At 35.7% G+C, this 15,085-nt stretch overlaps 1 protein-coding gene across 10 annotated transcripts in view; it reads left to right on the top strand.

Annotated features, from left to right (window-relative positions):
* The window catches only part of scn8aa (sodium channel, voltage gated, type VIII, alpha subunit a), a 76,115-nt gene that overhangs the window by 48,119 nt on the left and 12,911 nt on the right, over positions 1 to 15,085 (top strand). For all 10 annotated transcript variants that reach the window (XM_048177341.1, XM_048177338.1, XM_048177343.1 and 7 more), the window contains 5 exons: positions 725 to 1,081; positions 1,671 to 2,141; positions 2,640 to 2,757; positions 2,866 to 3,020; positions 7,572 to 7,745. In XM_048177341.1, the coding sequence (XP_048033298.1) occupies positions 725 to 1,081; positions 1,671 to 2,141; positions 2,640 to 2,757; positions 2,866 to 3,020; positions 7,572 to 7,745 (1,275 nt within the window). The remainder of the gene's footprint in view (positions 1 to 724; positions 1,082 to 1,670; positions 2,142 to 2,639; positions 2,758 to 2,865; positions 3,021 to 7,571; positions 7,746 to 15,085) is intronic.

A 15,085-nucleotide genomic window follows, 5' to 3' on the forward strand; every position in this document is an offset into this window, starting at 1 on the left:
TATTATGAATGATTCATCCATGCCTATTCTTCTTTCTTTTTTTTGACCTTGTAATTTTTAATCAAGATTTCATAACTCGATCTTCCAGTGAAAGATCGAGACTTCAGATTCAGACTTCTCTCTAATGATGTATGCCAGACTTCACAGCTTACAATCGACTAAAGCTCACATTCAGATCTGCTGCTACCCAATCAGCAACTGATGTAGAGAATATATATATATAAATATAAGCAAATTTTGAGCACCATGCTCTACTCATTGACCTACAGGAACAGCTTATATACTGTATGTCTGTATGTACAGTATGTCAGTTATAACTTTTTCATAATTCTATTATCATTTGATGAATTACTACTTCCAATTCCCAATAAAAAATGTGTAAGCACACATCTCTCTTAAATAAAATTCTGTTTAGCACCTTCTTTCCGTGGGCGGTAATGGCACAACGTTAATTGCATCAGGCAGACAGTGAGTATAATAAGTCTAATTTACATAGAAAGGAGGCGTGTTTGAACTGAAAAGAATGACAGTTATTTAATTTAAATACAGAGCAACATTTGTTCAATGCATTCAGCGTCTGGTTAAACTGGATTGTGCGTGGATAGTGAATAAGACATAATGAATATGTGCTGTAAATTTGCTCTTTGTTTTCAACAGCACACATTCAAAGAGTAATATTGAATGTTCATGGTATTTTAATCCTCCTTTTTGTCACTTTTAACAGCTGAGAGTGTTTAAGCTGGCTAAGTCATGGCCCACCCTCAACATGCTGATAAAGATCATTGGTAACTCAGTAGGAGCTTTGGGGAACTTGACCCTGGTGTTGGCCATCATCGTCTTCATCTTTGCCGTTGTGGGCATGCAGCTGTTTGGGAAGAGCTACAAGGACTGTGTGTGTAAGATCTCTCAGGATTGTGTGCTTCCCCGCTGGCACATGAATGACTTCTTTCACTCTTTCCTAATTGTGTTCCGGGTGTTATGTGGAGAGTGGATCGAGACCATGTGGGACTGTATGGAGGTGGCTGGACAGGCCATGTGTCTCATCGTCTTCATGATGGTCATGGTCATAGGGAATTTGGTGGTAAGTGTGCTTCGATGCAGAAAATGCATTTTTGTTGTGAAATCTAAGATGAGTTGTACTGAAAATATGGCGATAACACAAAATCTGTTCCAAAATTTAGTGTGGCAGCATCCCAACAGTCTTCATAATTCATAACCCTTATAAATGTTAGTGTTACTTAGCTAATATATTCTGTATATTATGAAATATGTATTTTTTTTAATTATATAAAATATATGTATATATAAAATTATATACATTAAAAAGAATATATTTTGTTATATGTATTATATACAGTGTATATATATATATATATATATATATATATATATATATATATATATATATATATATATATATAATCCATTTAATATTATAATATTATTTTATTAATGTTTATAAAAATAAAATAACAAGCCAGTTTTATATTATAATAATTTTTTTTAAATTAAATGTATATGAAATACATTTCAGTATATTAAATATTTTATCAATATGCTTCAGTATACATTTATGATTTATAAAATGTCTCTAAAGGCAGCTGTCTAGGTTTTGAACTGAGATATCAGTGTGAGACTAACTTATATTACTTTTTTCTCATGCCAATCAGGTCTTGAATCTGTTCCTTGCCTTGTTGCTGAGCTCATTCAGCGCAGACAACTTGGCAGCTCCCGATGACGACGGTGAGATGAACAACCTGCAGATTGCAGTTATCCGCATTAAGAAGGGAATTGCCTGGGTGAAGCTCAAAGTTCGAGAAGTGGTCAACATCATCCTCGGGAGGAAAGTCACCGATGAGGCCAAGCCACTAGACGACATGTACGACCGAAAGCTAAACTGCATCGCCAATCACACGGGCGTGGACATCAGTCGTGACCTGGATTATCAGAAAAATGGCAACGGAACCACCAGTGGTATCGGGAGTAGTGTGGGCAAGTACATGATTGATGATGACCACATGTCCTTCATCCACAACCCCAATCTGACAGTATGTGTGCCTATCGCTGTGGGCGAGTCTGACTTTGAGAATCTCAACACTGAAGATTTCAGCAGCGAGTCTGAGGCAGAGGGCAGCAAAGAAGTGAGTATGCAAAAGAGCTGATGCTGTGATGCTTTCAGGCTTTGACCTAGATGCTAGCGGGTGAAATGTAATTCTTGTGGTTATTGATTTGGCCTCAGGAGTAAATGCTCAGTGATTCTAAATGGAGGTATTTGCAAATTTCTGTCCATGATATTGATATATATGCAGTAAAGTGTGGTATATTGTTTCAAAATGATGTTCAAACGTATGTAGGCCATTAAGAAAACTACATTGTGAAACATGAATACAGATTCTTGACGTTTCATTCTTAAAGTTAAATGTATAATTTCTTGGCGTATCGCAAAAAAAAACAGAATTGCAAAAATAGTGATTTTCAAACTGGTTTACAAACACTTTTCTTGACTTGCATTGGTCAAGCAAACATATACTCCTGCCCGAAACTCTTGTTATTGATTGCTCTCTTTGTTTGAGCATCATGACCAATTACAATTTTTTTTTTTTTTTTTTTTAACACTTGTGACTTCTCTTCTCAATTAGTTGGATGATATCAGCTCATCAGAGGGCAGCACCATAGATATTAAACCAGAGGTAGAGGAAGCAGTGGTGGTGGAGGCGGTAGAGGAATATGTTGACCCAGAAGCTTGCTGGACCGAAGGTAAATTGGCTTATGCATTTTTTTCTACTTCTCAGTTTGCAATTTTTACATTAAATATAGAAAGTGTAAAGGATTGTGAGAACAAGTATAATTTGTGTCATTTTGCAGCTTGTGTGGCCCGATACAAGTGTTGTGATGTGCCCATCACGGAGGGCTGGGGAAAGAGTTGGTGGTGGCTCCGTAAGACCTGCTATCTCATTGTGGAGCACAACTGGTTTGAAACCCTCATCATCTTTATGATCCTCCTCAGTAGTGGAGCATTGGTGAGAATGTACACAAACACAGCTTTCTTATAAGGATGTGCACAAGTATTTTGTTCTATAATTAATTACTTCAGTAGAGAAATACTGCTTAAAGGCCATGTACACACTGCAGCTAAATTTCAGTTTTAAATTTAAATTTCCCTTTTTCAGTAGGGATGTGATGGTGAGGAAACTTTTCCACTGGTTAATCAACGAGTGACAACACCAGTAATACTGGTATCACTGGGGGTGGTGGGAGTTTTTCCCTCTTTTCCACCTCACTTTTAAATCGCTTATGAATGCCAGTGCGCATCTACTTTCACTTTAGAATTAGCGGCAATTTAGGGGCGGCAATTGCTTGAATGGTGGGTTCACTGTTATTCTTAATGAAAAACACAACAACTAAAAAGTACAATGACAAACTCGCTTATATTAAACATAGAACTTGTATTAATAAAAAGAAGTTTAAAATGGCTGTAATAAATAACAAATAACTTGCACATAGTTTAAATAAAAAAACTGAAAATCAGCAAACACTGTGGAATCAAATAAATAAGAAACAAATATAAACTCTTCTAAATCTTCCGCCATTCCTCCTGCTGCTGATCTGTGCTGCCACTCTCGTTCGTCTCGCACTGAATTGAGCAGACGTGTTTAGTTTTTAATTTTTGTGTCTGTTCTCTAACTGAACTAAATGATTTTTATTACTATAAAAAATCAAAACGGGTAGGCAAGTGGTGTAATGGGTGTGCTGCTGAACACCATGTAACATTGGTAACACCTACTGTTGCAGCAAGCCTAGTTGTCTAATTTTTTTTCTCGCTGAGCCAAACTTTTCTCTGTTGAGCGCACATTTTGGCCACCCGAGCAAAAACATACTTTATATTAGACCTGTACAATCAACGTAAACACACACAAAAAAATGGTTTTATCATGCAACTGTAACATTTAACTTTAATGTGCCGTTTCTATTTTATTTGACCCTTGATGTGACTTAGTGATATATTAAATAAACAAGCAGTTCAGTCACTAAATTAAGCACATTTTAGGTTACTTGAGATTTTTTCACATTGCTGTATTAACTGTACCAGTCTTTACCAAGAAATTCTATTAAAAAATGTCCTCCTTGAGTTTGTCCTCCTGCAGGACAGTTCAATTCTTTATAATAATATAATATGAGCAGTTCCAATGATGGTTTGGGACAACCATAATGTGTTTTTGTACAGTCAATTATTAGCAACAGACAGTGTTAAACCATCAAAATTACAGATTTTATATACCAGGAGGTTTCAAGAATTTTCGTGGCAAGGAGCCCTAAACAATCCCCTTGTGAGATCATTTTTTTATTAGGCTTACATTATAATATAATAAAATATAATATAATATTTAAGTATTTAAACTGATATACAGTATTATATCAGTTTAAATGCTTCCATTTGTTTTAATATATTATAAAGTAAAAACAAACTGAAGCATTTAAACAGATCTGATAGCTAAATATTTTTAAGAAAAGTGAACATGTTAACTCTTTTATAGTTATCTAAACATCCCTGAAACCCACAGCACCACCACCACACACAAAAATCTATTTAAACTGAGGTATATCACTGATGTATTTTGAGTTTGCAAGCTACACCTTTGGTGGGTGTGGAATTGTAAATGTCTCAGAGTTTTGTTAGCATTCTGTGCCCATCATCCGTTATTTCCGCCACTTTTCATTAAAACATGACGTTTTATTTCACATTTCTTTTCATTTCGCGTTGCCTCTCGTATTGAGGTATTTAGTCCGCAAACATTACAGTATTCTTACCGCTCAGGGCCAGCCAGCTCACACGCGCTCAATCGTTCTCTTTCTATGAAACCTGTAAACCGCATTCACCAGTTCCAACTCTATAGCGTTCGCCAGTTCACCTTTTAGTGCTTAATCCTGTTCTCTACAAACATAGTTCACTAAATTACAGTGTGACAGTTAATTAAGTTAGTCAATTCTACATTTGAATTAACTCCCGAAAAGTGCAGGTATTGACAACCGCATTAACAAAAATTAGTGTGTATGGAACCAAACTGAACAGATAGTTGATGTATTTAAATGCTCATCAGAGATGTGTCTCTTTTCTGTATTCACGGTGCAAGAAAATCACAGGGAAATAGGTATGAGTCTTGACTCTTGCTAAATAAAAAATCAGCAAGTAAGAACAAGCCCATAAAAAACCAAAATAAATCTAAATGCTTTATACTGAAAACAAGACTAAAATATCGCAACCTGCACCTGCTCACTTAAATAACACACATAACCCTGATCGGTTTATGAGCCAAGACCAAACAACAATCCCAAAAACGTTGCTATGGTTACGACAATCGTGTCAATCATGTTCCGTACACCCATGGAACGATAATTAAAGGGATTCACTTCCACATTTAAATGCAGTTTATCCTGAAACTTTGCAGTGTGTGCATGGCAAAATATTGCATGATTTACTGTAGTTGGGATTTAATTATTATATGGTCTATAAAATTAAAAAAATAGTTTTTTTTTCTTATACTTGACAACAAAATAAAAACTGGATTCTGTTTGGATTATTTCTATCTGACCATTGTATTAATGTCCAGGTGAGATTTGTATAATGTGTAGTTCAAGCAGGCATTGTCTCATTGTAGAGACCTGGCGCCAGAGCTGGGTGATGTGATTAATGGACTGTACTATTCATTCAATTGGATCTATTTCTGGCACTGGAAATGTTCCTGTCTTTAGCACTGCTAATGTTGCCAAAAAAGGAATATAATAGAATCAACAACCTTACCTTATACAGTTGGATTTTGAAAGCTGACTCTAACCTACAGTACAGTCCAAAAGTTTGGAACCACTAAGATTTTTAATGTTTTTAAAAGAAGTTTCGTCTGCTCACCAAGGCTACATTTATTTAATTAAAAATACAGTAAAAAACAGTAATATTGTGAAATATTATTACAATTTAAAATAACTGTGTACTATTTAAATATATTTGACAAAGTAATTTATTCTTTTGATGCAAAGCTGAATTTTCAGCATCGTTACTCCAGTCTTCAGTGCCACATGATCCTTCAGAAATCATTCTAATATGCTGATTTGCTGCTCAATAAACATTTATGATTATTTTCAATGTTGAAAACAGTTGTGTACTTTTTTTTCAGGATTCCTTGATGAATAGAAAGTTCAAAAGAACAGCATTTATCTGAAATACAAAGCTTCTGTAGCATTATACACTACCGTTCAAAAGTTTGGGGTCAGTAAGAATTTTTATTTTTATTTTTTTGAAAAGAAATTAAAGAAATGAATACTTTTATTCAGCAAGGATGCATTAAATCAATCAAAAGTGGCAGTAAAGACATTTATAATGTTACAAAAGATTAGATTTCAGATAAACACTGTTCTTTTGAACTTTCTATTCATCAAATAATCCTGAAAAAAAATATTGTACACAAATATTTTGTACAATTGTACACATTAAATGTTTCTTGAGCAGCAGATCAGCATATTAGAATGATTTCTGAAGGATCATGTGACACTGAAGACTGGAGTAATGATGCTGAAAATTCAGCTTTGCCATCACAGGAATAAATTACTTTGTGAAATATATTCAAATAGAAAACAGTTATTTTAAATTGTAATAATATTTCACAATATTACTGTTTTTTACTGTATTTTTAATGAAATAAATGTAGCCTTGGTGAGCAGACAAAACTTCTTTTAAAAACATTAAAAATCTTAGTGGTTCCAAACTTTTGGACTGTACTGTATGTTTTTAACTGAATTATTGCACAGAAGTAGCCTTCTGTTCAGTTGTTTTCCCAGATATTCTTGTGCATAATAATAATAATTATACATATTATAAATAATATATTATTTAAATTACAATTCTCTTATTTTAAAGGCATTATATTTTAGTTTTTCATTTGAAATGAAATCCACTGACAGGTATTGTTACACTCTAAAAAATGCTGGGTTAAAAACAGCCCAAGTTGGGTTGAAAATGGACAAACCCAGCGATTGGGTTGTTTTAACCCAGCGGTTGGGTTAAATGTTTGCCCAACCTGCTGGGTAGTTTTATTTAAACCTATTGCTATATGGCTAGCTTAAAATGAACCCAAAATAGTTGGGAAATTAAAAACCAGATGCAATTAGAGGCAACAATAATAGACAAAAGGTGAATGTTTATTAATAAGCTTTAATATTTTATTAATATAAATTTAATAGTTTAATAGTTTATTAATATAAATGTATTAATAAGCAATTTAATAAATGTTTATTGTTTAATAATTATTCATTGAACTTTAATAAATGTTCATTTCCAACATACTTTGGGTTAATTTTAATTAAGCAATACAGTAATTTTTAAACAATAGTTGAGTTAAATAAAACTACCCAGCAGGTTGGGCAAACATTTAACCCTACCGCTGGGTTAAAACAACCCAATTGCTGGGTTTGTCCATTTTCAACCCAACTTGGGTTGTTTTTAACCCAGCATTTTTTAGAGTGTAGCAGCTGATAGTACTTGTGGTATTAATAATGCATCCATATGTTGTGTGCTGCAGGCTTTTGAGGATGTGTACATTGAACAGAGGAAGACTATTCGTGTCATTCTGGAATATGCTGACAAGGTCTTTACCTACATCTTCATATTGGAGATGTTGTTAAAGTGGGTAGCCTACGGTTTTGTCAAGTACTTCACCAACGCTTGGTGCTGGCTGGACTTCTTCATTGTTGACGTAAGTCTACTACTTCAATTGTGCTATGTTTGTTGTTCGTTTAATAAATGTCCTTGACATGCGCATCTTGTTGATGGGTTCTATCCTGCCAAAAGCAAAACCTAGCGTTCAGTCGAGTCACACCTGAACAGCAAAATGCAGTGCCAAACATAACATATTCATTTCTACTGTAAAGTTCTGTTGAGCAAGATTTTGCAGCAATGAGGCGTCACTGTGGGGTGGGGCCACGACGTGTGACGTGACACACCATATGGCTGCTTTGGATAAAAAAAAAGCATGTAAGGGATTTTATGTTTTTTTTATTATTATTATTATTATTGTTTGTTTGTTGTTGTTTTTTTTACGTGGGAGAGATTTGTTGTCACTTTGTGTTAAGCGGACCTAGTTTAGAAAGTGTTGACTGCTAGTAGAAGTTAACGATTAAAGATTGATGAAAATTGCTATTTCAGCATATTAGCACAGAAAAGCAGGAATGAAAGTCTCACCTTTCAGTTAAAAAAGCCAATTGCTTTATGTTAGTGTTCTTTTTCTCTACAACACATGCACATTAACTGAACCAACCTGAAAAATACTTATTTATTTATTTTAGCTTACATGATTTTAGTTTTTATGAACAATTAAATTATCAGATTTTATTTGCTATTTTAAAACGTCAGTTTTGACAAACAGCTTTGGACATTTTCTGTCTTTTCCCATTCAAGTAGATAGGAGCTGTATGTCTTTTACCTACATCAAAATTAGCTGCAGTGGGCGTTACCTAGATGGCCGTCGAGTGACTTGTCTTAAAGGGACTTTAGGAGCTTTGTTTAAACTGATAAAATAAATTCTTTGGCATTTCAAACAGTATAAACTCTGCATATTCATAGACCTGACAATAACATTTGCCAGTCACAGCAAGGTAAATTTAAAAGATGGCTTAAAAATAGCTGAACACTGGTGTAGTACTTTCTTTGAGCTGTCAGTTTAAAAAGGTGTTGCAGGGGAGATGAAAAGACAAATATCTGCCCACTGTCTTGTTTCTATGCAGATGTCTTACATGGTAAACAAAAAAACAGGATGGTTAATTTTTCAACAAGATGTGAATGTTTTGAGAAGAGTCAAATATGATCTTTTATATGAAGAGTGAAGCTGTGTGGTGTTATGCAGGGGTGAAGCTAGAAGAAAAATGGTGTGCTTATCTTGAATATAACTGATTATGTAATATATATTATTTGTGTCTAAATCGTGTTATTTCTTAAGATTACATCACCTCTTTAAGATCTATCACCCATGCATAGCCATGCAAAAATGCTAGATTTCTGCGTGACCCTGAGATGCTTGAATATCTGCCATCAAGAATGATAAACTGGCTTTAAAAATCACCATTATTGTGCAAATAATTGTACTTTTCGTTTTCCCCTTTTGTATGCAATCAATAGTGAGTTCCTTGTGTTAAATGACAGATGCCATATCCATCCTTGTATGATTTAAGTGTTGGAATGGAAACAACTAGCCAGAATCAGTCTATCAATAACAAGGATTATTGATCTGTGATATTCAAGCAATTCACATTCTAAATGAACCTTGTTTTTAATTCTAGTACATATGTGTATGATGTCTATATTGTGTGAACAATAAGATATGTGTGGCCTCTGACTGGTTTCATTTTCTGCCCTGCCCTTATTGTGGGAGACTCACCAAGTGTAACATGCATTTTAGAGTCCGTTATAAGTTATGAGTGGAATCAGTTCTTCCATAAACACAGGATATTTTATATAACAAATGACTGATGTTAATGTAGATCTACATTATGAATCAAAGTATTTGATGGAAACATTTTAAGCAGTTTAAGTGACTAAAATGCTCACACTTGGACTCCATACTAAGGGATTCAGAGGAATGTGATGTGGATGTGCTTTTCTCATGATATGTGGAGGACATGTTACAATTGCAGTGACGATGTCAAGATACAAATTGATTGTATGTGTGTTCTGACCTTGTTCCTGAACTAACCAAGTTTTAGCAGAACTCGTACACCTACTGTAATACTGTTTAATGAGCTGCTGTGGATATTTTTAGATGCAAACACAGTCTATCTGGTGTTTTTTATATTATTTTTATATGTCCTTAAATGTGATCAGAAGTGAAATTCCATTTGCCAACCGTTTTTGTCCACCTGAAATCTTTCCAGAAGCATAGAAAAGATCTGTTGTTTAGCACTATATAAAGAGAAATTTAGTCATTAACAAAGAATTAAATATAAAATTAATTTATTTGCATACTTATTTATACACACAGCCTGGTCCCTAAATTATAGCTGATGCTGCATTCCATTCCAACTCAGAAAGTCGGAATTTCCTGCTAGGACAATAATAATAATATAATTTTTCCAAAATTGTTTGGTTATTAGCTAGCTAGGCTAGTCTAACAGTGTACTATCTAGCTTTAATAACATGATCAGTGTGGGCAATATGACCAAAATCTTATAAGAAAACCACAAAAAATGCCTAATATAACACTCAAGTAAACACCCAGGACTAAAATAAGAACAAAGAAACAAATGACAATAGTACAAATAAATACAACATAATGATGCATATACGTATAAACAGTGTTTTTTCCCTGTTGTTGCTGTTTAACATTAACGACTCAAGACAGCAGCGGGCAAATTAGGTGTCAATTTAAGACTTACACCCCCGGTTTCACAGACAAGGCTTAAGCCTAGTCCCAGAATAAAATGCATGTTTGAGCTGTTTTAACTGAAAGTACAGTAACTTGCACTGACATATCTTAAAATATGTCACTCCCATTGTTTTGTCTCAAGATGCACACCAGTAATGCATTTTTTTAAAGCACGTTTAAACAAGCTTCTTAACTGTCCTAATTGAACTAAGGTCTAATCCTGGTTTAATCTAAGCTCTGTCTGTGAAACCAGGCCACAATAATGCACAAATCCAAAACTGACATGCTTTCCAAACTGTTTGTTCACTTAAAGTTAGTGTAGGCAATTTCGGAAACATCCCACCCTCCCTTCGGAGCGCTCTTCAAAGCCACACCTCCTTCAAAACACATGAGCGCCAGAGCAGATTCTGCAAAGTGTCACGAGAGACGCTGTTAAATTACCTCATATCTCAAAGCACATCATTTTACAATAATAATGAACGTAAACAACTTACAGAGCTCAGTTTTGTACCAACTGATTCATTTTGGCTTTGATAGTGTTGCCAGAGAAACGCATAACCGAATGCAATGATTGGATGAACATTTTTTGGTCCTTAGACTTCCATAGAAGATATATGTAAATTTTTTTTTTTTTGTATATATTTAGACAACTTCTATTACTGATTGCTATTAAGATTTGAAGAGAGTTTCAACCAGAATAACAAAGTGTTTATTAAAAAAAACTGCCTACCCTACCTTTAAGACACAACCACTAAGATGGACATTTTGACGTAATTATGTGTGTAATCTGACTGTTCAAGTGCAATAAGCCTAGAAAGAGAACACAATTTTGTACCCGCATGCTGACAGGCAGCAAGCGCACAGAAATGCACAGCTAGTCTTACATCGGTCAGTATGTGCCGAATTAAATTCTCTTTCGCGGTATACCGCGCTTTTAAAGGTGCCCTAGAATTAAAAATTGAATTTATCTTGGCATAGTCAAATAACAAGAGTTCAGTACATGGAAATGACATACAGTGAGTCTCAAACTCCATTGTTTCCTCCTTCTTATATAAATCTCATTTGTTTAAAAGACCTCCGAAGAACAGGCGAATCTCAACATAACACCGACTGTTACTTAACAGTCGGGGTGTACGCCCCCAATATTTGCATATGCCAGCACATGTTCCCAACATTATGAAAGGCATTACACAAGGGCAGCCAGTAACGTCTGGAGCAGCACAGCCGAATCATCAGACTAGGTAAGCAAGCAAGAACAATAGCGAAAAATGGCAGATGGAGTGATAATAACTGACATGATCCATGATTACATGATATTTTTAGTGATATTTGTAAATTGTCTTTCTAAATGTTTCGTTAGCATGTTAATAATGTACTGTTAAATGTGGTTAAAGTTACCATAGTTTCTTACTGTATTCATGGAGACAAGAGCCGTCGCTATTTTCATTTTTAAACTCTTGCAGTCTGTATAATTCATAAACACAACTTCATTCTTTATAAATATCTCCAACAGTGTAGCATTAGCCCGTTAGCCACAGATCACAGCCTCAAATTCATTCAGAATCAAATGTAAACATCCAAATAAATACAATACTCACATAATCCGACGCATACATGCAGCATGCATGACGAACACTTTGTAAAGATCCATTTGAGGGTTATATTAGCTGTGTAAACTTTGTTTATGCACTGTTTAAGGCAAGAGGGCGGAGAGCACAAGAATTAAAGGGGCCGCGCAGCATAAATCGGCTCATATTTAATGATGCCCCAAAATAGGCAGTTAAAAAAATTAATTAAAAAAAATCTATGGGGTATTTTGAGCTGAAACTTCACAGACACATTCAGGGGACACCTTAGACTTATATTACATCTTGTAAAAAACGTTCGATGGCACCTTTAATAACTCTGTTTAGTACTAACAAGCATACTTTTCATTTGGTCATTCATCCATGTTTCTTAATCGCTTCACCCGGTCCTTGGAACTTATGTGAGATGGCAGGTCACAAGTTAGCTTTCACTGCTTCACAAACCACTGACATCATGTGCGTGACATCTCTATCCTCATGAAAATAATGCATTACAACTTTAATTAAATTAGGGAAATCACAATTGTAGATATTTTTTGTGAGTGTTAATGATGAATTATGCAGGATCGCTGATTTTGTTGACTTTGCATTGTATTCAGCGATAGTGGAATCGTGACAAACTGAATGGGCGGTGTTGTGTTCCTGTAGTTCAAGAGAACAGAGAATGACATTAGTAACATCAGGGTAATGGGTTTGATTCACAGGAAATGCATTAACTAATAAAATGGAAATTCCTTTTAATAAAAACATCTAACAAATGCATTAATGGATCTTGATACTGTATGTCTTGCACATCTTCTGAGCACTGTGGCAGTGCAATGCTTTTTTGTTCTGAAGTCTTAAGATTAAGTAAGAAAATCCCACATCTGACTTAAAATGGAATGCAGCATAACACACAATCTGACCATCCAGCAATTGACCGAGTCATCCCACTGCTAAAAAAACCCCCCCTCAAGTTTGTGAGTTTGCTCTTACTACAGTCCATACCCACCCTCTGTCCAAAAACCCCTATACCTCAGCCCTAATCGAGGCTGATGGGAGCTATAGTCCTCCGTGACTATTCCCGGGGTGCTGGACTAACACTTGTGCTAGTTGGGAAGAACTCCATATCCCATAGATGGATCAAAAGTTCATTCCTCCCTTCCCCACTCACACCTGCTCTTCCCTTCCTTGAGGTAGTGCTGAGATGTGTTGATGTTGAGGACATGCAGCAGACGGTGAGTTGTCCTCCTGACTAGTCTATGCTCTGTTCCTCCACTGTTCTTTGCTTTTGCTTTTATGGGTGTGATGCTCAGGGGGCTTTCACAAGGGGCCGGCATCATATCTAGCATGTGTTTGTGTGTTTATGTATATTTATATACTGTATATGTGCCATTATTTCCTATAGTCTGTGTCATACTATATATCTGTGCCATCAACCATACAGCTTATTATTTGACTGCTCATATTTCTAGTTTGTGTGTGTGTGTTAAGGGAGTGTGTGAGTTATAATCCAAATTCCAAATATATATATATTTATATTATCTTTATATAATTCTTTATTAACTTAATTTAATCTGGGGAAAATTCACTTAATAGCCAAAGCATTGATCACATAATGGTATGAGTGACAAACATCAGCCATTTTTGATTATGTTTTGAATCTATTCAGTTTCAGTTGACATTTTTTTTTTTTTCCTGTCTTCATTTGGTCACAGCCACACATCTCATTGACCTTGCCTTGCAGAGCGAGAGTGCTGGCAGATGAAGAAAGCTTACACTGAGGGGCCATCTCAGCCGGTTCAGGGGGCCCCGGGGCCCTCCATAAAGGGGCGCTTGTGGGTTCCGACTGAGGCTAAAGGTGACAATTACCCCCAAAGATCACATGATCTGTAGATGAAGGAGAAAGCTTTATTGCACAGAATCTCCTGTAAAGGACTGATTTTGTGAAGATACAATGTATAGTATAAAACGAGAAACTCTTGAGAAAAACTTTTTTTTTTTTTAAATACAGTAAGTGAAACAAAAATGTAGTTCATTTTAATTTATGACCTCAAATCAATACAATTTTTTTTTTTCAGGAGAATTTAACCACGGATATTTTTTGTGTGCAGAGATTATTGATGCATACGGTGCCCTTGTGGGTCAAACCTATTGAAGACTGTCAGTTCTTGGCTTGTGGTTTCTAAAATGACAGCTAGCATGGTTTCTTCAGTGAAGGAACATGATATCGTCGTGCCATTGAGAATAAAGCTTTCACCTTTAATAGAATCCCCTCTGTGAGTTGGTTAGCTTTCGATGTTGTGGACTTTTGCTGTGTTTTTACCAAGTCTTCGTCAGTGGTTGGTTGGAGGTGTGAAGGTCTGTTTGTATTCCTTTTCAAAGGGGTGCTCAAGCCTGGTGTCCCAATGCCACTGCCTATCCATCAACATTTTTGGTTCTGAACAATTACAAGCTTTTGTGACGTTCTTGTTTGCACCAATCCTTTTCATTGACACCTTTGACGCATGCAAAATAATCAATACGGTTCTCTGGAGAGCCATTTTGACCGATATGACCTTTCTGCCCTTTGCGTTCACATTCGTTTTATCCATCCTGCTAGCATGGAGGGTGTTTACCTTTCCACAATGGATGGCATTTTGAGATTCACCAGGGCTTGAGTTCCCGCAGAGTGATTTTTGTCCTTTCAGTGCTGTCTAATGTCCATTTACTATCTGCGACCCCCTGATCTCCCCCTCTGCTGTCACTTTACTGTGTCAATGTGATGCTCTTTAAACTGTAAAATCAATGTAACTTGCAATTTGGCATACATGTACATGTTTACCTGTATTCTTTCTCACAGGTTCCATTAGTTTGTCTGTCTTAAATTAAATGGGATTAAATGCCTCAGCCAAGAGCCACATGGAGAGACAATGTTAGAAGGGCAAGGGTAAGGTTCTTGCAGTATGTTGGGTTGTTTTTATTTTAATGCATCTGCAGGGGTCACCTCTATCTTCTCAACCCCCACGTCCCCAAGGTCTCCTAACGTACTTCATCAGCCATGTGTTTTGCGCTTCTCTGTCTTCTTGTGTTGGAGTCTTATGCTTCTCTCTCTGTCTCTTTCTTTCAATCATA

The sequence above is a fragment of the Megalobrama amblycephala genome, linkage group LG24, assembly GCF_018812025.1.
Source record: "Megalobrama amblycephala isolate DHTTF-2021 linkage group LG24, ASM1881202v1, whole genome shotgun sequence".
Classification (NCBI taxonomy): Eukaryota; Metazoa; Chordata; class Actinopteri; order Cypriniformes; family Xenocyprididae; genus Megalobrama; species Megalobrama amblycephala.